Source organism: Cuculus canorus, chromosome 1 (assembly GCF_017976375.1).
Source record: "Cuculus canorus isolate bCucCan1 chromosome 1, bCucCan1.pri, whole genome shotgun sequence".
NCBI lineage: Eukaryota > Metazoa > Chordata > Aves > Cuculiformes > Cuculidae > Cuculus > Cuculus canorus.
In genome coordinates, this window is record NC_071401.1 from 21255267 (window position 1) to 21280006 (window position 24740).

The following is a 24740-nucleotide window of genomic DNA, read 5'->3' on the forward strand; positions in this document are numbered from 1 at the left end:
CAAAAGACCTTGGCCCAGTGTAACACCTGTGGGCCAAACATACTAAAGAAGACATCACTGCAGCTATCAGTAGTACTGCTGCCACTAGCTCGCATTCAAACTTCCAATCCTGTTGCACTCATCTATCTGTGCTGATGGCTGACTATCAGAAGCGTGAAGCAGAGTAAGCATTGCTCCTATCCTCTAATGTTGCTCCACATTTCTAACGTAACCTCTTTTCCCAAGTAAAAAGTGGTAGGACAAGAGGAAACATCCTCAAGTTGCTCAACTGGACATTTAGATTGAATATTAGGGAAAATTTCTTCACTGAAAGAATGGTGAAGGATCAGAACAGGCTGTCCACGGAAGTGGTGGAGTCACTCATCCCTTTAGGTGCTCAAAAAAACTATAGATACGGCACTTCAGGACACTGTTTCGGTAGGCACAGTGGTACTAGGCTGACAGTAGGACTGGATGATCCTAGAGGTCTTTTCCAACCTTAATGATTCTATGATTCCCTCACATTGCACAGGAAGTGTGAGCAACTAGTGATGAGACTTTCTAAGAGTACCAATGATTTTTCAAGGTTTCGCAGCTGGCCTTACTATAAAATAATTTCAAGTTAAATATGGGATTTCAGTTGGCCTGCCATACATAATGGATTTTAAGTCTAGATCTATTTCACTTCTACAATTCCAAGTCTCCAAAGGAGAAAAGATTTGTTCAAGTAATGCAAAGCAAAACTGCATTCCAACTGCAAATATTGACATTAACTCTGGCTATATATATTTAAAACTTCAAAGTAATTTTTTCCTACTTGCTCAATTTAATTTTCTCTTCAAGGGTATTACATTTCAGTGTCTTACTGTGCTGAAGTGAATCTTCAAGGATGTTGCATGTAGATGAGGTGCTGAGGGATATGGTTGAATAGTGGACAGGTATGGTTGGGCTTTGATCTCAAAGGGCTTTTCCAACCAAGCAATTCTGCTATAGAAAGGTATCTGAAGATGCTGGCTCAAGAGCGAAGCAAGGGCCTGAACTACCGCTGCTGCTAGTGGTCAAAGCACATAGGAGCAAGAATGAGTCTGTCAGGATCACCTGACTAGGAGCTCATCTAGACAGGATATCCCTGCCTTAGTAGTTAGCTCTGGGCCTTCCCCAGCATATGCACTACTCAGGAATAAAAGTGGATAAATAACTTTAAGTGGAGCACTGCAGAAAATCTTCAGTTTAAAGATAAACCTTAATTCTTAATCTCTCAAATTCTGACAGGCCCCTACGCATCTAGTAAGAGCACAGGCCCCAGCTGAACAGAACCATTACAATTTAGTTTTATGAAAGCTGCTTTCAGATCATATTGTTCAAACAAATATTCTCTTTAACAGCCTACTTTCAATGTAATACAGTTTTACTGTGATTAAGTGCAAAATTCTTTCTTAGCAACTAAGCAAGCTAAAAGAGTCCAGGACTAGAAGTAGCAAGCATATTCTAGGGATGACACAGGCTGAGCATCCTGGATGTCAGCTTCTTTTTTTTAACAAGTGTTCTAGTGCATCTTCATGCTTTCATTTTCATTTGTGAAATGCAAGTGCTTCTGGAGGCCAGAAATATATTTTTGACACAGTTCAACACATTCACTGCTATGAGTCCTAGTAAAAAGAACTTGTCTTTCTGTAGGCATTGACTTGTGCTCCTCTACAGTCTTCTGCCATGAGAAGTTTAAACTGCTTAACACAAATGAAGTTCAGATTTTTAACACACTCCTGTGCCCATGCCCTCAAATACATGAGCACTTCCCTGTGTGCTGAGCACATGTAGCATTTTAATCCCAGACTAAGTGGCTGTTTAAATGTCCATTTACCAGCTGGTGACCAGCAAGGTACTCTTCCATCATGCAGACAGTGGAGCAGGCAAAGAGAAACATGGCACAGGACTAGCAGTCAGCGCAGTGCCCTCTGCCACAAGCAAAGCTCAGAATACTGCAAGTTGTTAAAACGTAAGAGTTCCACTAAATGAACAGTTAGCAGTAAAGTAAGTATCTCTTGATTTTTTATACTTCAGTGTGGCAAAGCAAGTAAATGCATGGGCTAGGTTTCTAGCAAATCAATGAGAAGAATTACAAGCCAGCAACCAAATACCACAATTGTCTTAAGTGCATTTGTTCCTGCTCTGGTGACTTCATGAGTACTGGCCACAAATCAGACCAGTCAGCAATTACTCAAATCTTGTAGGAGCTAATAATTTCTGAAGTCTTGAATGTAGTCATTTGCATATTTGCATGTAGTCATATTTACATGCGAACTGCCTTGTTCTTGTAAGAATTTGGATTCTTCATACCTTACAATAGAAATTTGTCATTTTGTTTAAACACTTAATTGGGAAGCCTGCGTTTGAGTAATTTCAAGACAGATTCAGTATCACTGAAGCCTGTCAGAACTTTGCTGGGATGAAACGTCATGTCTTCCATCCATTACACCTCACTGTTCCACCCAGTACAGACTTACCTGCTATTTCATCCTAAATGGTTAAAAAGCTTTAGCATGTTGACTCAAAACATATCAGATTGGTGGGTGTTGCATCTAATTTAAAGATTCAATTCTCTTCCCTGAAGTTGCTGTTCAGAGAACAAGTTGTTTGAACAGAAAATGCAGCCCTTTTACTGTTGTTTTGCCCCAGTACATTCCAGTGATTTAAAATTGTGTTACTGGTATCAAGGCCCACTAGTTCTAGTTCAATTTTGCCCAACGATAAAGTTAACTTTTCAAAGGCAGGTAAGGAGCAGGGTAGTAACCGCTATAGGCACCTGCATTGGAGAGTATTTTCCAGCCAAAAGTTAAGGCGTAACTAATTTCTGTTCCTTTGTTCTTACCAGGATGTTTTTCAAGTTCAGAAACACACTCTCTGCCTCCTCTCTAGGATCTCTCTCTCTAAGATTTATATAAAGCACTTGTTCAAAAGAGTCTTGAGATAACAGTCGCATTGAGCACCAGTTTTGTTCTCATGACAGCAAGCATTGACAGATGTGCATAGAACTGCCTTCGGGTTCAGGAAGACAATTCTCCTAACAGACATTTGTTAATAATGAAACAGTAGCTGTAGGTTCTCTTTTAAATATATTTCTCTAGATTGTATAATCAAAGATTAATGTTCTCTACTGTAGACTGGAAAGGCAATTAATTCTCAGAGCCACTCAGCAGTGAGGGAGACCACAGTGTAACCTCTAATAATTTAGTAAGAGAATTTTCAGCCTTCAGTTAATTTTTATCAGATCATCTCCAAGCCACTGATAGCATGCCTCCAAGTCAGGAAACAGGAAGGACATGCACTACAAACAAGAAAAAACAACTTCCAACCTCTTATTCTGTGCCCTAATGTTATTTGTGTAGGCTTAAGGTCTGCAGATGATTCAGTCAATTCATGTTCATGGAATTTTAATGGGAAAAAAGTATAACCGACTATCTTTATTCCATAATTATGCAGCAGAGCCCACACTGCCACAACATCTACAGAGGACTCAATTTTTAATGTTACACATTATTTTCTTTAAATATATATGTTAAAATCAGGAAATGTTGATATTTGTCATAATCGAGCAATCCACTGAAGGAAGCCTTCCTCGATTCTCCTTCTCTGCAAAGCCTTTGACCTGCAAAAATTACTTCAAATATTGCCAACTTTTCAGAAAGCATGAGGGACAAATTAAATTGCAAGTTTTTTTTCCAGTGCAAAATAGGACCCTTAAACAACAGCCAGGTTGAGCCAACTCCTGTTGCAAGACATCCCTCTACTAGCATTAAGGTATTTGATCCCATCTGTTAACAGCCTTTGTTTCACATCTGTCTTAGAGCAGATTTGACTGGAAGTCATCTTTTCTGTTCTCATACAACCGTTTTAGCTGCATCCTTCAGGAGGAAGAAGCTTGCATGCTCATTTTTTATTCAAGGTTGTTAGAAAGCAGTATCACAACTTCTGAAAATAAAAGGTTTTAAAACAAACAAATGCCATAGAAAGCAGCTTCTATATCAGAAGGTTCCCCTTACTGGGCACAGCCAGGTAAGAGTATTGGAGTCACATTTAAACCTCACACTTTTAACATACCACTTTTGTCCCAGTGAGAAGGAGGATTGTGATTGTACCCCAAACTGCCACACTTCCATTCCAGCTGGAAGTAGACCTCGATCATCTCATTTCTCACAGTTCACAAGTCCTGCTGTAGTCTTACACTATCCTTTTCCACCATTTCAACTCCACTCATCTTTCTGCAAAAGGCATTCCCTTCAGCTTCTACCTCAGGCTCTTTTCTATTGAAACAAAGCAGTCAAATCTGATAATCAAAAGCCATAGCTATAATAAACAAAGAAGAGATGGTTTCCATAGTTTTATGCAATAGCTACAACTTGTCATGGCAAGATACCTTCTCCCTGATGCCCTTTCATTCCAGAGACCAATATTCAGTTCATTCACCCAGATACCTAGAACACACAGCCCAGGAAGAGAAACCCAATACTGTCGTGGATTCTGCCCACAAGACAGCTGAGGCAGCACAAAACCAAAATATATATTTAAAGTCAGTGGGTCTGGAGAAAACACCTTCTGCTCTTCCAGTAGACACACTTCAGCCAGTAAGTTTGAAATTGAAAACAAACAAATAAAAACAACTGCAGCTTGGAGAGATTTCCTAGTTTCAATAACTTGGTTCTCAAAGTTGCCGACATGACCTTCTACAAATCCAGCAAGGTACCAAAACATTTATTCATCTCAAGAATTGGACTTCAGGCTTCAGTCTTAAGGTTAATAGCAAAGGAGCACATCAATTCCCACAACAGAGATGGTACTTTGGCCTGAATCCCCCACAACTCATCTGAAAGAGCAACTTGCTGAGGTACAAGTTTTTTATAATTATTACCAGTTGAACAGAAGTGCACCATAAAATTAAGCACACACTGAAGATCACAACAATAATAGTCTTGTCCACTTACCACCAAATTTGTGCTGCTTACTTGCTACTCACTGTGCAAGTACAGAGCCCTAGAGATGTGATCTATCTGGACCTCTGTAAAGCCTTTGACACGGTCCCTCACAACATCCTTCTCTCTAAATTGGAGAGATATGGATTTGATGGGTGAACAGTAAGGTGGATAAGAAACTGGTCGGATGCTCATATTCAAAGAGTAGTGGTCAACGGCTCAAAGTCCAGACAGAGATCTGTGAAGAGTGGTGTCCCTCAGGGGTCTATAGTGGGACCAGTGCTGTTCAATATCTTTATCAATGATATTGACAGTGAGATTAAGTGCACCCTCAGCAAGTTTATGGATGACACCAAGCTGAGTGGTGTTGTTGTCACACCAGAAGGACAGGATGTCATCCCGAGGGACCTGGACAGATTGGAGAATTGGCCTCTGAGAGCCTCATGAGGTTCAACGAGGCCAAGTGTAAGGCCCTGCATCTGGGTCAGGGCAATCCCCGTTTTCAGTACATGAGGGGGATGACGTGATTAAGAGCAGCCCTGCAGAGAAGGATTTGGGGGTGCTGGTCGATAAGAAGCTCAACATGAGCTGGCAGTGTGCACTCACAGCCCAGAAGGCCAACCGTATCCTGGGCTGCATCAAAGGAAGCGTGGCCAGCAGGTCAAGGGAGGGGATTCTGCCCCTCTATTCCTCTCTTGTGAGACCTCGTCTGGAATACCGTGTCCAGTTCTGGAACCCTCAACATAAGAAGGAAATGGAGCTGTTGGAACGGGTGAAGAGGAGGGCTACAAAGATGAACAAAGGGCTGGAGCACCTTCCCTACAAGGACAGGCTGCGAGAGTTGGGGTTCTTCAGCCTGGAGAAGAGAAGGCTCAGAGGAGATCTTATAGCGACCTTCCAGTACCTGAAGCAGGCCTACAGGAAAGCTGGAGAGGGCCTATTCATAAAGGCTTGTGGTGATAGGATGAGGGGGAATGGATATAAACTGGAGAGGGGCAGATTTAGACTAGACATTAGGAAGAATTTCTCCACTATTAGAGTGGTGAGACACTGGCACAGGTTGCCCAAGGAGGTCCGTGGATGCCCCATCCCTGGAGGTGTTCAAGGCCAGGTTGGATGGGGCCTTGGGCAGCCTGGTCTAGTGGGAGGTGTCCCGTGCCCATGGCAGGGGGTTTGGAACGAGATGATCTTTAAGGTCACTTCCAACCCAAACTATTCTATGATTTTATGCCATAGCATAGCAGTACACATCCCTAGAGATGTCATGGTATAGCTTTAAATACTTCCCATCTACACATGCTCAAATGTAGATATCTTTTTAAAAAGGCATTATCTAAGACATCTGACGTACAAAGGAAGAGAGAACAAGCTTTCCATAAAGTTACATTTCTTCCTAAATGATAGTGGTACTACCTATCACAAGTGCCCTTGACGTTTACAGAGTGCTCTCCTTTCCAGAAAGGATTATTCATCAAGACACTATAGTCAAAATTAAGCAAGAACCATCAAGCCTACCCTCAAAGTAAGCCTGTTAGAGGGTAACAGTTGCTCATACTTCTATACTAGCGGCTGGAAAAACTCAGTGGCAGCCATTAATCATAAATACATAGAATGGTTTGGGTTGAAAGGGACCGTAAAGATGATTTAGTTCCAACCCCCCAGCCATGGGACACCTTCCACTAGATCAGGTTGCTCAGCGATTAACAGTGATCACAGAGTGAACCTCTGTTCTCCAAGTACTCCAAAGCAGTCTTCCAGCCTTGAGATCTAGGCCATGTAGGATCACACATACTCTCCCTGTAAACACGTCTACATCTGCAGAGTTGCCAACATATCATATGACAAAACACAGGTGCTAGCTGCACCTCCAAAGTTGCTTCTGTACATGTACAGCAAAAACACTCCAACTATCTATACCAGAAATAGAGCTTTGTCAGTTGAAGTAATCTATGACCACAACCTCAATAAAAACATCCAGGACTATCAGAAGATAGTTCTTCAAATACTGATCTAGAAAGACTCATGGGGGAAAAAAAAGCTTGCACCAGGAACTAATTAGGTCTTAGACTTCACTAGGCCAGCCAACTTCTCATACCAACTGAATATGCCCTCCAGTTAACATAAAAACAAAAAAAGAAAAAAAAAACAGTACACAGAAACCTAAACACCGCCAATTGCTGTCACTAAAAAAGGCTCAAGTAGAGAGCCAGTCATGTCTCACTTGCTTGAACCCTGTTTCCTTTTAGTGCTACTCACCTCCCCTGAATCCCAGGGTTTTAAATCCATGCATTCCTTCTTTTGCAAGCAGGGGAAGGAGAGGACAGGACCAGACAGACTACCAATACTGATACAGAAGAAATTAGGAAGAACTGTTTGAGCCTCAAGGATTGATTGAAACGTACTGATTAAGCAGTCAGCCAGAACCTTCCATTCCAGCATTTCTGATCCTACACAAGAGGGTACCCCAGCATCATACTACAAGTTTTAAGGACCTATCATTAAAACAAGAACAGCACATTATCAAGGTACTCCATCCTTACTGCTCTGCTATTCTCGCTTCTCTTCCAAACGTGCTTAACAGAAGCAAGTAGATACCAAAGGAATAATGATAAAAATGAAGTTATAGTCTATTCTTCTCACTCAAGTAACGTTTTTTAAATAAAAACTTATCAAGTCATTGATGAAACACATAGTAAGTCAGATAGAAGATGTAACTGCATGGTACTGCTAGAGAACATAGCGCATACTATGCCACATATGCTTACGTCTGTTATGTGGCCCATTGTATTTATTAAAGCTTCACTACAACCGTTAGTGGGACTGTTACTGGAACTATTAAGGAGAAGAAATCAGCAACCAATTAACTGTCCCTAATTGCAATATACTTTCAGCTATCTCATGCAGCAGCTAAATGCCTTACAGAAAACAGCACCTTTGTACTAACTAATAAAATGCAGCTATCATCTTCTTATTTAACTCATGCTAATTTTACTAATGTAATGCCTGCTAGCTATGCTGAAGTGTGACATAACGCAGGAATAAGGTTAATACTATCTTGATAATCAGACAGAATAATTTAAACCTCCATATTCAGATCCAGGACTGTTCAGCAATTCCAACACAGCAGGACTGTCCTCCAAGCATGCAGAGGACCGCACTGAACCCCACACATGCATAACCCACACAGACCTATCACACTGTTCCAGCAAGAGAAACAAGAACATTCTCAATGCAGGGTGGACAACATGGAGTTGACTATTAACTGCAGGAAGAAGAAGTAAACTTCAGGCTAACTATTTCAGAGCTCTAGGAGTAACAGATATCTTGCAGAGCAACTCTGCTATCCTACATCACCAACACAACACAGGGCATGCAGAGAGGTAGTACATTCCCGAGACTAATTTTCTGCCACTATCAAATATGTTCTTCCTTTTAAACCATCTTAAAGCAGAAACATCTATGCTGATGTGAGAATTAACAGCACTCCCCACTCCCAACACCTGGCAGTTTCCAGGAGACTTAGAGGCTAGATTGAAACCATCACCTTCTCAAGGGAGAAGTTACAGCAAGCAAGTGGAGGAGTAGGTGTTTGCATTTCAGGTTTCTGATATTTGGACCTAGAAAAATAGTTACTGTACTCTTGGCCTTGAGCACCAGATGAACCATTGCTGAACCTCTCATGTTGCTTTTAAGTCATCTGTATCACCAAGGACTACCGAAACCAGAGCACAACTAATAATGTTTAAGGCAGCTTAAAAAAGGCACACATCTGCACAAAGCTCAGGACATACTTGTGTACTTAATCTTGAGCGTAGAACAAGTTTATTTTTAGTTTAACAGATACATAAACGGACTTCCAAAACAGAAAATTCAACAGCAGTTCTATGTTTAACCAAGGAAAGAAAAAAGCTGCCATCAAACGCCTCTGCCTGTCCCATGCATGACAAGAACACCACTGACAGACAAAAGAGGCTTACAGGTTTTGCAGTTTCAGCCAGTCTTATCTCTGCTTTACAGCCTCAGTCAGAGGATCAGATCAGGAATGCAAAGAAAATATTGAGCTAGAACCTTATAGCGATCCTTCTACTTCCCTTTGAAGCACATTATACGAAAAATATAGTTATGAGTTATTTTGATGCTGCAATAAATGTTATTTATCGCTACTGTTATGCTGAAGTCCTATAATAACTATAGCTGGAAAAGTTTTCCCCAATAAAGTTTTTACTAGAAGAATCCCAGCATAATAAGCCTTATTAAGCTAGTTAGAACAGCTGTCTTGTCTGCAGCATCTGTACTGCATGACTTTTAGAAGTATCCTTTCCTTTTCTTTCTCTTGTATAGGGAGATAAGAGTATTAGTGCCTGGATCTCTGAAAGATATGATCAACTCTACAGATTTTTCTATGAAGCCTATAGATAAGGCCCTGAACTGCTGCAGACTGCTGACAGTGAATTTGATTTAGGAAGTTATACTGATGGGACCAGCTGGGACTACAACCATACAGGTCTCCTGCTACGGTTCATGCAAGGCTTGTCACTGCCAAAACATTAAATGTTTGGGTTTTACCAGATCAGGATTCAGCTTGGCCTATTCCATCATTGCTGAGAATTTAGTATATTTGCACTGTATCCATCTGTCACTTTTGAGACACTCTAGTAACCTGCCTGCAATAGGCAAAGTTTTATCGGAACTGCTACCAGAATAAGCAAAGACAAGAATCACAGACCTTTTCAGTATTTAATTATCTAGTATTCCACAGGCTGCTGTGGACTTAGAGGAAATTATGCTTATGACTCACATGCTAGTATGGAGGAGTTTTTCATAGCAAATTTAGCCCCAGGGAGGAAAGGAAAATAAGCCCAAGCTACTGCTGAAAGACAAACAACACCACCAAGCTGACTCCACTTCCAGTGACAGTGCATCTATCCGGGTAGAATGAGCACTGATGTTTCATTCCTCAGACAGTCTTATCAGCTAGACTTCAGCCACTCTTTCATTTCCTTCTGTTCAGTGAAAGGAATGGTGATTCTAAACTCTTCAGAACAGAGTTTCAGACAATCTTCATACAGTGCTGAACTGTATCCATTCCTGAATGAACTACAGATTGCCTAAGTTTCTCATTCCTTCATGAATGAGGAGACACCTTTTGAATGGGAAATAGTTATTCCCATCCCCAGTATAAGCTTCGTTTTATATAATAAAAGATGAAAACAAGCAGACAGTTTTCTCAACTACTAGGGACAGATTCCATACAGCAATTTTCTCTGAAAGCCTAGAAGCCTTCTTGCTCTTCCTTCCACAAACTAGTAAAGAAGATATAAGCTCACATATGAGCAAAGTCCCCAACTGGTAAATACCAGTTTGCTACACTACCTTTAGAGGTCTTCAGAAATATTACCGCCACATTATTTCCACATACCTGTTCTGCTTTGTTGTGAAAAGTAAAGCCACTCAAGGGAGAGAAACCCCTTCTATTCAGTTAGCACCTTAATATCAAAATCTTTGTTAGAACACTAGTTCCTCACCATTAATTAGCCTTATGCCCCAATAAATTTGAAGGAGTCTCTCCCATTAAGTATACCTTTCATTTATAACATAACTCTCACCATGCAGCTGTTGAGAGCCACCACTGTAGTGCTCCTTTCACATAACCTATCTGCATATAATAACAGCAATAGGAACATGGAATTATCCACAGGAAGGAATTATTCTGGCATATTTGTAATTGTTTGCCATCATAAAATCATTAAGATTGAAAAAAAACTCCAAGATCATCAAGTCCAACCAAGTTGTACTCCAGGTTTAAGTTTTAGCTATGCTTTTACCAAGCAAAATCTAATCACAGATAAAAATTAAAAAAAAAAAAACAAAAACAAACCAAACCATCACAGTAAAAACAGATGTAGTCTTTACTTACTACAAGACCCTTGTTCTACTTCTGAGTAAGCTTTCCTATCAGAAAAGCAGGCTTTCAGCTTTTCCACATAGGACAGTGAAGAAAAGGTAATGATAACCAGTGTATGTCTCACAGCACTAGAGGTGAAAACATTAATAATACATTTTTCTTAACAACTGTAACCTTTCCCCCACTCAAACCCAAAAATAAACTTACCTGATCGAAATCCAAAGCTAAAAGAAGGGACAAACCTCCTATGTGCTACAACTTATCCTACCAAAACCTCTATAAACACAACCTTTTAGTTCATTTTAAAAGTCTTCCCAGCTGTGTGTATTAGCTTCTCTCACTCACAAGTAAGGGGTTGGGGCTCATTAGGGTAAACAGACCTGTAGCAATTGGCATTGGTTAGAACTTGTATCTACTTAAGCCTACTTTCTGGGGAGTAGTTAAAGCACAACCTATTCAGCTTGAATGGCCACTATATTGGCCCACCTGAATGAGCATTTTCAGATAACTTAGTTTTACTGTTCCTTATCTTGCAAATGTTGGTATTATTGTAACTGTCTTTTACAGCTTATTTTTAATTTATTTGTAATAATATACATGCTGAAACTTGCATTAACAACCAAAAAATATTATTGTGTTTTTTTCCCATATTATAAAGCTTAGTTCTTGACTTCTTAATTAATGACTTATTAAGTCTTAGTATGAACTGATTTTCCTTTTTACAGATGTATACAATATGAAAATGCCTTAAATTTCTCTTCCTGTCCTTTGCTGTATGAGATGATGCGAAAGCATGTATTTCTGCTTTGACCTTAGTTTTAGCTACTTGCTTTTCTTCTGTTAATCCAATTCTATTTTTGGCTATAGCCTCAGTCACTGCATAGTCTTCTAGTTGAAGCCCTGCCAATCTTCTTAATGTAGGACTTCCCTTCCCCCTTCTTTGGTCTGTTAAGCACTCTCCTCAAATTTTCATCTATAAAAATTGATATATCAATTTTCTTATTACAATTGCTTATGTACGAGTAGAACCACTGTTAATAAGCTATTTAAACAATAAGAAATAATGCCAAAGAACTATAGAAATATAGCTTATGAAATATCCTTGGAAAAAGTACACCTTTACAAGAAATAGAGGATTAAATAAAAGGTCATGTTCATCTCTCTGCTTGTCTTTCCCAGAATATCCACGTGGACTTGATATTATGAGGTCAACCTCACCAAACCCAGATGACAACTATGAAAAAATGCAACACTGATGGCTGCAAACTTACATGACTAAAGAAAATTTTTTGCATACCACCTTCTATTTCCCCACACCATACAAACATTACACAGCTGCCTGTAATCTTCATTTTGACCCTATGAAGTAGGTAACTAAAGTTGTTCCCTTGGTCCAGAGATACTGATGACAAAATACTTGGAACTTAAGTGAAACCGCTTTGGCTCCCCAATAAGGCAGAAGCTAGAACATCACCACCATCGTTCTCCACCTCAGTAAATTTTGTGGCTTCTGCTTAGGGTACCAAGACTTCATAACTGAATGCTAGTTCATGCACTAATTCTGATGAAAAAAAAAATGGTTGTTTACAACTGCTGAGTCCCAAATTAATGATGGTGTACACTCCAATGGTACCATCTGCCCTGCCTAGACATGAACTAGGCCACAGAAGTATAAATCTTACCATCTCATCTGTGAGTAAAAACGGTATCTTGATTTGATTTGTAGCCTATAATAGAATCAGACAGAAGTTTAGCAAGATGTCCTTGTATGAAGTGCTGGGTGTCCTACGAGGGACTTCAATTTAAAGAAATAAAAAAAGGTTCCTGTAGGAAGAAGGTATAAGATTAGCTCTTGCCTCAGCGATAGCACTGATAACTTGATAAAAGAGTTTAAGGTCTCTTTAAACAACAGCAGTCATATCAGGAATAGCCAGTGTGCAGAGCCTGGGAACTCGGCTGTCTACTGAACCAAAAGTACCAAACAGAACACTAAATTATTTAAATTCCCTATTCAGCACTAGTGCAGAATTGCACTGTCTCAACAAAATCACATCAGACCTATTAATGCAGCTATTTTATTCCAGTTTTTCTCTCTTCACAGTTTTGGCAAAAAGCCCTCAAAGAAAATGGTTTAGGGGATCAGCTAGCAGGCCAAAACTTAAGCAAAGCCATCCACTATTGAAGACTGCAGAATCTTCTTCTTTGGAGCCCTGGATGAACAGTTTTGTTTGATAGTGACATATTAGGAATGTTGAGGTTTCTCCTGCCGTCCAGGCTTGGAAGACTTACTGCTCTCTTCCATGCCATGCCAGATTTGAACTTCTACCAGAACCAAAGTGGATAAGCACACTTGAGGGAGATGGTATAGTCTCAGTGATGGAAAAGGATAGTGATTTAAATGGCAAGTGCATCTGCTGTGAGACAAAACAGACTTCCTGTTCAGCTGCTTTCAATGGAGATCCTGCAACTAAAGAGACCTTCTTGGATCTACTATAGGATCTGGGATCTTGCATATCTCCTGTAAGATACTCTGTCAAAAGAGAGGGAATGGTAACAGAGGAATGCAGTGTATGGAAGATGCACAGCTCCAGCTAACAGAGACCCAAAACAGCAGGGCTCCCCAGCATTCATTTATGGAAAGCATCATCTGTGTTGCTGGGCAGTTTTATGTTGACAGCACGCAGTATAACTTACAGGAGGAAGTTCTTGTTAAACTGGCATTAGGAAGGCTGGGAGACACGTGCCATCCTAATTTCTGGGTAGTTAATGTAAAGAAATGCCTTGTGGTTTGATCTCCAGCTGTATCCAAAGCCTGTCCGTATTCCAGAATGAAAAAAATACATTGACTGGAATTCAGGATGTCAAAAAATATGGTCTAGGCACAGAGATACTCTCAGAGTTTATATCTCTTTCTGCATACAGTCACATTAGAAAAATCGAAGGGCACAGGTTCTCTACTTATGTATGGTTTGTAGGGACAAATGCATTTTCTTTCATCAGTTCACACTATACCCTCAGACCGTCATGGCTGTGCTGCTTGCAGTGACTTCTTGTTGTCCTCTTTGGCTTCCAGAGAAACTGATTTATTTTGTTCTTGTTCATGGGACCTTTAGGGATACTGACTTCCTCCTTCCTCCCCTGCCCTCATGCTCTTTCCAGCAGTTCTCATGCTGTCTTCATGCACTTTTTGTTATTTTCCGAAATAATTATTAGTCATTTCTGACTGCAAAATTAATCTGAAGCTCAAATGGCAGTAGACATCACATGGATCATCCCAATCCTAGCATGGTAAAAAGGGAGTACTGGAATATATACTATGTTTGATAGTTTTTATTTCTCAATCAAAATCAGATAGTAAGTGCAGGTGCTATTTTACAACCTGCTCCTGGGGAAGATCAGTGCATACAGTCTATTTTCTGCCCATGACGTTCCTGGTTCTACCTGGAGTTTAAAAACACAGAAGCAAAAGCCTGTTTAGAAAGTTCAGATCTGCCCATTCCAGATGATTGTTTTATAGTCCTTTACGTATACCAATCAAATTCAGTTATGAGATCAAACTAGATTTCTTTTCTACCACTTCTTCTGGAAAGCTGTTCTGAAGAGTTGTCTGCCATTTACAAATATGCTTATTACTTTTAGACTAAATGTCTGTGAAAGTTTGTTCCTGCACAAGCGCTATCCTCTAGTGGAAATAAATTTTCTCTCTCTTCACTATAGGTACAGAACTTTAACTGTTGAGATGATAGCTAGGCTGACAGAAGTTTCCGTTTGATAGCTGGTAAGTGAAATACCAAAATACTGTGAAGCTCAAAATAAATGTAGAAGTATTGGTCAAACTGAAATTATGTACTCTGTTGTGAAGAGCTTAATCACGAGCAAAATACCAGCTATAGGGACCCCTTTTGTTATCCTAATGAAGATTTGTAGGGTTTAAAATATTTTGAAAGATCAGATAAGCAAATTTCAGATTTATAAATAAAATTACTTAGATGAAAAACAGAGCGCAAGAACCTCATCACTTACTGAGGATTGTGGGAAAACTTCAGTAAAGGTCAGGATTTTAGTTAAGGAGTGAAAAGTGAAAAGTCGCTGCTCTTCAGGCAGCACAAGATTAGCATGAGTTTGACTGGGGGCGGGGAGAGAGAACAATAGCACTCTCTCCTCCTGTCTGCCTGGTAAACTCTAATGAAAGCTCTTCCCTCCTATGACCAAGCAGAGAAATGGCACAAGGATGGCTTCCAGGTGCAGGCTTGTACTAGTGACACTGTGAGAACAAGATTTGACTGTTTATCTGTGAAGCAGGACCAGTTCTCCCCCCAATCTGGGGTGTGCCCACATATCTTAATTCTCCTGTCTTTCTGTCCCTCTTCAAAACAAAGCACCAAAATTGAGGTCAATGTATTTCAGTTCAGCATCCACGAGACCACTGAAGCAGGAACTTATGTTGAGCCTTTCCAGTGAAGCAGAAACGTTGAGTAAATGACAACTGGCTCTCAGTTTATAGCTTCCAGGTTAACTTCTGGTTCCTATCTGTGTGATTGATGTGACAAATGCAGATGTAGCCTCCGTATCGATTTCAGAGTTATGATGGCTGCTGTTGACTTTGCTTTTTTTTTTTTTCTCCTACTCACATAAAAACTGCATTTGTTCAGGTGACATTTGGTTAGAGTAATTAAAGGCACACAAAAGCCTGGGGTACTTGTTTTGTACATCTTTTTTATAAGCATCGAGTTGAATGTTTCTAGATCTCACAGGCACAGGATGTTAGATTGCCTTCACTGTGCTTTGTATGAACAGGCAGAACGGTGCTAGGTCAGCAGGAGATAACACCCCAGCCCTCCTTCTATTCAAAGCAGCAAATGAGTCAGAGTGGTGTTATTGTAAGTAGATAAACACTTCTGCTTTCACTCTTCATGGCTACCTACCTATTTCATGAAATAAAATAAATGGGTTTGGTCGTCTGCATTCGAAAGATTAGGAATTAAAAATCAAGACCTTCCAGTCAGTATTAAACAAGATGCAAGGCTGTCTTCTCTCCCTTATAGAACCTATACACCAATTACAGTTATGTTAATCCTGATTTGCAACACTCTAAAAGAAGGTAGGTTCATCAGTCTAAACCTTTGGCTAAAATAAACTGATATAATTTGTTGGATGTATTATGATTTACAAGTCTGACCCAATCATAGCTCTTCCATTTTAGTAAAGTGGAAAACAAGTTCTCATTCGTTTGTGCTTTGCAGTGATGCCCCAGTGCAACAATTTCCAAATTGTGAACTAGAACTACAAATTTAAAAAATATCATATGTGAGGGTGGAAAGCAGTAGAAATGTTTTTAAAAATCCACAGTGTCTTGTGATTCTTCATCACAACATGAGACTAATTTACTTATACTGCATGTTCTGATTTAAACTGGTTTTAGTGCTCAGTCCAAGGATAACTACATTGCTAAGAAATGCCTTCAGCTGTCTGGAAAACCTCCTCTGAATGTCATATACAAGTACATGACATTCTAACTCTATGGATACTGTTCCTTCTCTGAGGAGTGCAAATAGGTAGTTTGATTGATTCACTCATTAAAATCTGCATCATGTCAGTTTTGTCTTATCACGCCTTGCCTTGAGAGACAAAACTTGGCAACTTTATACAATTTGGCTTTTTTTTCTCAGTCTTCAACAATGTAAACCATCTTTCACAAATTCTCCTTTGAGTATACCAGCTGAGGATTGGTTATCTAAAGCTTCCAGATGTGATGTCATATGTATAGGCAAATGCTCCAAAAGGCTTACCTAGAAAAGATATGAGACTGAAAGGAAAACATTTACGTTGATAAAAAGGCAAGCCACCTCCAATGGCTATTTCAGAAAGAGAAAGCTACCGCTGCAGAGATGTTCAACTGTCTTTTCAGAGTCTGATATATTGCTCTGTTCTACCAGCTATACATACAAGAAAGATTTTGTGATTAACTATCCCTTACAAGAACCTGTCAGCAAACAAGCTATACAGATACTGCCTGTAACAGATGTTTTGATATTTGTACTACTACAAACTAATTAAAATGTGCCACAGTGAAACACAGTACAGGAAAACGAATATGAAGCAGTAATCTATTATCATAACAAAGCTAATATAGACTGCTGGAATATTACTTCACAAGAAGTAATGTAAGTCCTCGGAGACTCAAAGATTATTTAGAGGGCACACTTGACAGCTCGAAGAAGAATGGTCAAAGGGAAATGAACCAGCTAAGGGTGCCATCATGTAGCAAGTCCTCGGAGTATCACTTGACAACCTTTCAGAAAAGCAGCAATGGATGACATGGTTGTTCATAGGGCCCTCAGCAAGTCTTCACTACAATAAAAACACCTTTTGAATTGGTAACTAATTGGAAAGTGATCAGCTTGAGATGGTGCCATCAGTTTTCAGATGGTCATCTGAAATGTAGAGTCAGCGTGAGCTGTCGTAAAAAATCCCTATAAAGTTAGCAGAGATCAAGATTGTATTCAAACCTTGTGGCAATGAAAATACAGTACTGCACAACTATTCCTTCTGTACCTACTAAGTACAGTTTCATTGTCTTGGAGATACTCTTAGACTCTGAGCAGACAACCAGGTCTCCTTGCAATCATTTTACTGTCAGATGTTTTAATCCTGCATGGAATTACAACAGCATTACTGCCAAATCACACTAGCAAGACACTACTTTTAGATATACCCAGAAAATGAGAAGGATACTGACTCATCCAGCACAGGGAAGTACACTGACAGCAGATACTGCTAGGGAACTAAAATCTGAAACAGAAGTCCTGCAGAGACAGAATGGTACAGAGAAGAAACAAAATCATCCCTATAAATAAACAATACATGTGTATGTTTTCAATGGAGGTACGAATCTGGTCAAATAATGTAAGAGTTCATATATGAAGTGGAAATTTTTATTAAACACTTTTCATATTTAACCTTAAAAACTAATGGTTAGTTAAATCTCTTCAACTAACTCCTAATTAAATGTGTTTCCCATCATCTGAGTGGTTTGATCTCTAATGGATTTATTCATGACCTCACCTCTTCCTGCCACGGTAAGGCAAAAAAGTATATCCTCTGCCACACGACTTAGGACCTTGTTTACAAATGAAGTTATTCCACAGCAACTGTGCATACAGCATCTTTTTATAATTCAGTGTCATAAGCAGAGGTATTTTAAATTTCCTCCCAACCTAACACAAACTGTCACAGCCAGACAAGCTTTAAGTGAGTTACTCAAGACACCAGAAGTTCAGGTTGGCCTCCAGTTAGCCCCGTCACTGTCACCACCTCACTTCACAGCTGAGCAAGATCTCGCACTGCTTGAGAAGACTCAGTTTTGTGTTACTATAAAAACACAGCAACATAAAACATGGGGTTTATTGTGATGAGGTCTTGCTGAAAAGACTTAATTGTCACTGGTGTTTATGGAAATAGGATTGGGCCTTTGATGTGACTGAATAAGCTGCACATTATACTACACTATGAGCCAGTTAAACATGGATGAAAAGAAATGGGTGCTCTGTAATACTTAGATGAAACTACCACCACACAGTTTGAGTGCATGCATAAACACACTGGTTCTTTAGCCTTCACCTGGAAAAATTTCTCCTCACAGGCTTGAATTTCTATTTGTCTATATTGTGGTTGTAGTTGTCTTGCTAGACATTTCTGTAACTCCTGGTAACATTAATGGGTATTAAATGCATTTGCTGAGGAAGTACACCCCTCCACTTAGTGCCCACTGTCACTACATCCGCCAGGTACATTTCTCAAAGCAGAACAGGGCTCTTCCTCTCAGTTAAACATTTAAATGTTAATATTTTAGGAATCTGTTACCTCATCATCAGTGCTGACCTCTTTCATGGAGTTTGTTTGCTTAAAAATGTATTCAGAACTGCTAATTTGCCTGCAAAACATGATGCAGTCATCCCATGAGTACAGGTGACTTGAATGAACTTCATGGTGAAAGCTTCAGTCTCTGCTCTGCTTCTCACACTGTCTGAACCAGAGCTGCGCAATCCCAAAAGACACCTTCTTTGAAGGAGCAACAGCGGTATACAAATAGTGCAAAGCTCACTTTAAATATGTCACCTACTGTGTGTTTTACATATATTTATAGCAATTCTGCCTAACCTGCCAATGACTACAGATTAGAGCTTTGAGCAAGACACAAGTGCCTGTGTGCAACTATAACTGCTCTGTATAACACTTCCCAACAGTTGCAGTCATGGTAATGTACTATCACAGCACAAAGCCAGGATCTGGCCCAAAGAGGTTCTTTCTAAGATATTCCTCTGACAAAAGGAAAAAAGATGGATCCTTCACAACCAGAAGGCAGTAAGACTCTATGAGATGGTCACTGTTCTTAAGACTAAATGCATACCATAAAATATAAGCAAATGTTTCATGGGAAATGTAGATGGAAAATATATAAAAAGAGTAAGGAAATTATATAAAAGGAGTATGGAAATTATATAAAAGGAGTATGGAAATTATATTTATATTTCAGCTTCTCATGTCCTGAGAGAATTCTGTCACTACTTTTACACTAAAAATATTTCTTCCTGCCACTGTGCACCACTGAGCAGTTGAAAAAGACCACAGCAAATGACACCAAGATCATTTGTACCTTTAATCCACTCTATAGTTGGAATTCAAAAATTTTGCCCTAAAAATAAAAATACTATTGTGTAATCATCTGATGTGTTATTGACAGCTGCTTATTTTTAGTGACTATAAGGAGACAGGAAGGAGAACAGGTTAGTCTTTGATGTCTGTGGTTCCAACAGTAAAGAGCCAGAGAAGACTTTGAGAATAATTTAAATCTAATCAATTTAGCTCACTGGTACAACATTACAGCAAAAAAAAAGATTTAGTTGTACAAAGCAAAAAAAAAATCGATTAATGAGCAAATGCATAAAAAAAGAAGAGGACTGATCATTTGAGTGGCAGGAAGTGACTCATTATCCCTAAATTCTCCTTTTCACATTATCTGCTCTTCTGTGAAGTCCTTTGTACCAGTGCTAAGTCGGTTTAAAACTCTACCAAATACACCAATTACATTTTATACTGTACTATCACCTTGTGGAAGCCACACTACAAAATGTAGCAGGATAGAAAATCGCAATTGTTTATGACGGGAAAAGACATGGTTAGACCATCACAGAGGTAGTGTTCTTGACTAAAGAATAACATCTACAAGCGAGTGAAATACTTTACACAGTATGAAAATAAGTCTCTACAATCTTAACTAAAAGCTAAAACTTTAAGATTACTAAAACTCCCTCAAGTGTAAGCAGTACTAGTAAACAAACTACAAGAATTTAAAGCAAAAAGCATCTCTTCTAAAAAGGAAAGAAGATAGAATATTCTGACACATTGATGCCACGAAAACCACAGTGGATGAAGACAGGGTTACCTGACCCTAACTAAAGATGACAAAAGGGTGACCAATCACCCCTCCACTCCATTCAGCTCGGGAAGGGTCTTCAGATTTCGCAGTGCCATCACATAATCACATCTGAACTGATTTTCAGCTGACAGTGGCTCAGTGTCCAAACATGTACTTATACAGCTGGATTCCCAGAGCCCCTTGTAAGAACCTGTTCGGTCCACACAGGCAGCAGGTCTGCACACCCAGCCGCAGCATGTTGTGAAAATCAGAGCATTCCTGCCTTTCTTTGTCTTTTCCCTGCTGCCATTTCAGATCATACAGACTAGTAGCGAGCTACAGTAGCATTGATCCAGGTGCTAATGTTGACATAAGCAAAGCAACGAGAATATGCAGGAAGGGGGAAGGCAGGACCTTCTGGGTGGCAACTCCTAGACACTGATCTACTCGTCAACTACAATCATATTATTTAATAAGTCTATGTATTAAGTTACACAAACCTATATCATGTAAATTTTTATGGGTATTATATGTACCTATTCTAGATATTATTCTGTCATCCTTCGGAAAAATATTGTTCAGCAACAGAAGCAGAGATAGTAACACTAACCAGCAAGCCCCATTTTTCTTCAAAGTACTGTCTCATTTGGATTTCATTTATGTGGAATACAAGGAACACACAAGAATCTAAATCTGTGTACAGATAAATCCAAGCGAGAATATCAGGCACACGAAGCATGACTGAGAGGTAGCCTAACCACCTAGATCCACAAGTATGATTTATGAAGGCTGAAGCTTAGACTCCTCTGTAGCCCATGTTCAAGCTAAACATTCTTCAAGTGCAAGAATTCAGCATCTGAAGGGCTGATTATGGGTAAGGGCACCTAGGTTTGTATTCCAAACATCAGGTCGCAAACAGAGCTGCTGAAGCGCAGCTCTGGGCCAGGATGTCAGAACTGACTGCTGAAGTGGACACAGCCTCAAGCACTGGAGAGTGGAATCTGCTTAACTGCAACTGTTTCATCTGAATGGCTTACACTGAGGATAAGTAAAGCTGGTAATGTGCTAAATCCTACTCTGAAACTTTACCAATGAGCTAGCATTACACACCTCTCTGCTTAGCATCCTGCTTACTTCAGCAGCTCTGTAGAGGTCCCTCAGGTTCTGACCTTATTAGCAAGCAGTGAGGCCAAACAGGGGAATATTAGTAGAGTGACCAGGTTGTGCAGAGTAACCAAAGGCAGAGTGGCTTCTCCTTCAAGCTAGCTCCAGTCTGTTTCCATGGGGTGCACAGCCACAGGGGACATCTTCCAGTTCAGCATCATTCAAAAGCAATCCAGCAAATGCTGTCTGAAGTGCTCTGAGATTTAACCCAAAGTGAAGCTGATGAGGAAATATGCTTCAGAAGCATATTCCTTACTCAAATAAAAAGTGCTGAAGGAGCATCATACTGCACCCTTACTCACTGCAGCGATGGTACTAAGCACTTAAATATTTTGCACAGGAACTGGTATTTCAGCCTTTTCCTGGACCTGTCTGTAAGTCACCGACAATGTCACTGAGGCTTCAGCTATCATTAAGTAAAACAGATATCATGAGTGAATTCCAAATGCACCTTGGTCCCACAAAAGTCCTTTGAGATCAGAATGGCACCTTCAAATTATTCCAATGTTGTCTGTTTTCTTATGAATGTGTTGGAAATCATTTTCCTAAATGAACCACTTGAGAAACCATAAAACTTGCCTCTGCAAGATCACAGCAGTGCCCAGTGCTCTCCCCACTCCTAACTACAGTCTGGAGGCCCTTGACTTGGCTTTGTGGGGTGCGGGGCACCCCTACCTCCCCTCCTCTGGCAGTGTGACCCTATGACCAGTTACACACCAAGGAATTTTCCTGTCCAAAACTACCAGAATCCATAGAAAGAATAGGGGACAACACCTTGCCCCTTCAGTGGTAGGAAGGCAGCACCCAGGCTCAGCACTGGAGGTTGCCCATCACCTGCCTGGCCCCAGTGGCTCAGGAAAAGGGCCAGCAGTGCCTGTGTTGTGCAGGGCCCTGTGGCTGGGTGCCTGGGGGGTGTGGGTGCTAGGGGCCCTGTGGGCTGGGTGCCCAGTGGGTGCAGGATCCCAGTAGTACAGGTGCTGGGAGCCCCATGGATTGGGTGCCTGGTGGGTGCCAGGGGCCCTGGGGCTGGTCACCCAGTGGGTGCGGGTGCCGGGGGCCCTGTGAGGTGAGTGCCCAGTGGGTGTGTATGTGGGTGACCTGTGGGGTGGGTGCCTGCTCGGATGCAGGTGCCAGAGGCCCCACTGGCTGTGTGACTGGTGGCTGTGGGTGCTGGGAGCCCTAAGAGGTGGGTGTCCAGTTGGTGCAGTGGCAGGAGCTTTATGTATTGGGTGCACGGTGGGTCTGGGGGCTCTACTGAGTGGGTGTCCGGTGGGTCTGGGGGCTCTATGGGGTGGATGCAGTGTCAGGGGCTCGATGGGGTTGGTGCTGAGGGCTTTACAGGGTGGGTGCAGTGGCAGGAGCTCAATGGGGTGGATCCCGGGACTCGATGGGGTGGGTGCAGGGGCAAGGGCTCTGCCGAGGGCCCTGTGGGTGGGTCTGGGGGCTCTATCGTGTTGGTGCCGAGGGCTCTATGGGGTAGAGGCAGTGGCAAGGACTCTATGCGGTGGGTCTGGGGGCTCTATTGGGTGGATGCCGAGGGCTCTATGGGGTGGGTGTGGGGGCTCTAAGGGTGGATGCCGGTGGTTCCAGGGGGGTGCCCGGGGGGCGCAGTGGCGCGGGGGCAGGGTGCCCGGTTCCCGTGGGACTCAAACACGGCGGCGGCGGAGGAAGAAGAGGAGGAGGAGGCGGAGGGCGCGGCCGGGCCGTGTCGGCGGCGCCTCCGTTCTCCCGGCGCCGCTTCCCCGGCGCTCCCTCCCTCCGTCCCCGCCGCCTCGCCCTCTCCTCACCAGCCGCCGAGTGGATCCTGGAGGATTTCCGCTGCAGGGGCATCCTCAGCGCGGCGGCCGGCCCGGCCCTGCGGGACATGCTGCGGCCGCGGCCCCCCCGCGCGGCGGGATGCGGCGGGAGCGGGGCGGGGGACGGCGGGGACGGGGGGAGACTGGGGGGACGGGGGCCACGGCGGTGCTGCGCCGTTCTGCGGCTCGGGCTCCGTCTGCCTCCCCGCCGCCTCTCGCCCCGCGGCCGCCGGCGCCTCGGCGAGGCGCTGCCCGCCGGTCACACCGCCCCCGGCCCCGGGACCGTGCGGAGCCTTACATAAGGCACCGCCGAGACGGGCCTGGAGGGCTATAAAGGTGAAAAGAGTGTTTTACTGACACTTTGGGGTCCGGAGCAAGGGTACAAGGATGATCAGAGGGCTGGAGCACCTCCCGTACGAGGACAGGCTGAGAGAGTTGGGGTTGTTCAGCCCGGAGAAGAGAAGGCTCTGGGACCTTATAGCGACCTTCCAGTGTCTGAAGGGCCTTCAGGAAACCTGGGGAGGGACTGTTTGCAAAGGCTTGTAGTGACAGGACTGTGGGCAATGGGTATAAACTGTAGAGGGGCAGATTTAGACTGGACATAAGGAGGAATTTCTTCACCATGAGGGTGGTGAGGCACTGGCACAGGTTGCCCAGGGAAGCTGTGGCTGCCCCATCCCTGGAAGTGTTCAAGGCCAGGTTGGATCAGGCCTTGGTCAGCCTGATCTAGTGGGAGGTGTCCCTGCCCACGGCGGGGGAAGGAGGGTGGAACTGGATGATCCTTAATGTCCCTTCCAACCCTAACAATTCTATGATTCTATGATTCATGGAGCAGGTCCAGGCAGAACACTGCCCTGGGCTCCTGCAGGACCCTGTGCTGTGGGGCTCCGGCCGCACTTCAGCTCTTAACATGCTTCTTAACATGGTCCTGAACAGACCGTCTTATTCAGATTCCCAGGGAGGAATAACCCAACACACCAGTACAGGTTAGGAGCCAACTGGCTGGAAAGCAGCGCTGCAGAGAAGGACCTGGGAGTCCTGGTAGACAACAAGTTGACAATGCGTCAGCAATGTGCCTTGGTGACCAAGATGGTCAATAGTACCCTGGGTTGCCTTAAGAAGAGTGTGACCAGCATGTTGAGGGAGGTTCTCCTCCCTCTCTACTCTGCCCTAGTGAGGCTATGTCTGGGGTCCTGTGTCCACTTCTGAGCTCCCCAGTTCAAAAATGACAAGACTGGAGAGAATCCAGTGGAAAGCCACAAAGATGATCCCTGGAGGTGTTCAAGGCCAGGTTGGATGGGGCCTTGAGCAGCCTGATCTAATGGGAAGTGTCCCTGCCATGGCGGGGGAGTTGGAACTAGATGATCTTTAAGGTCCCTTCCAACCCAAACTATTCTATGATTCTATGATTTTAGGCACCTAAAGCATCCCAACAAACACCCTGCTGGGATCAGGATCTATATCTGGGTTTCTTTGTTCCAGTTGCAAGGGCATATCTCATCACTGTGGCA

At 42.2% G+C, this 24740-nt stretch overlaps 1 protein-coding gene across 1 annotated transcript in view; it reads right to left on the bottom strand.

Moving 5' to 3' along the window:
- The window catches only part of ATP8A2 (ATPase phospholipid transporting 8A2), a 326264-nt gene extending 302912 nt beyond the window's left edge, over nucleotides 1-23352 (bottom strand). Inside the window, exon 1 of the mRNA XM_054050686.1 lies at nucleotides 23221-23352. Coding sequence (XP_053906661.1) covers nucleotides 23221-23299 — 79 coding nt within the window. The 5' untranslated portion in view covers nucleotides 23300-23352. The remainder of the gene's footprint in view (nucleotides 1-23220) is intronic.
- Between the last annotated feature and the right edge of the window lie 1388 nt (nucleotides 23353-24740).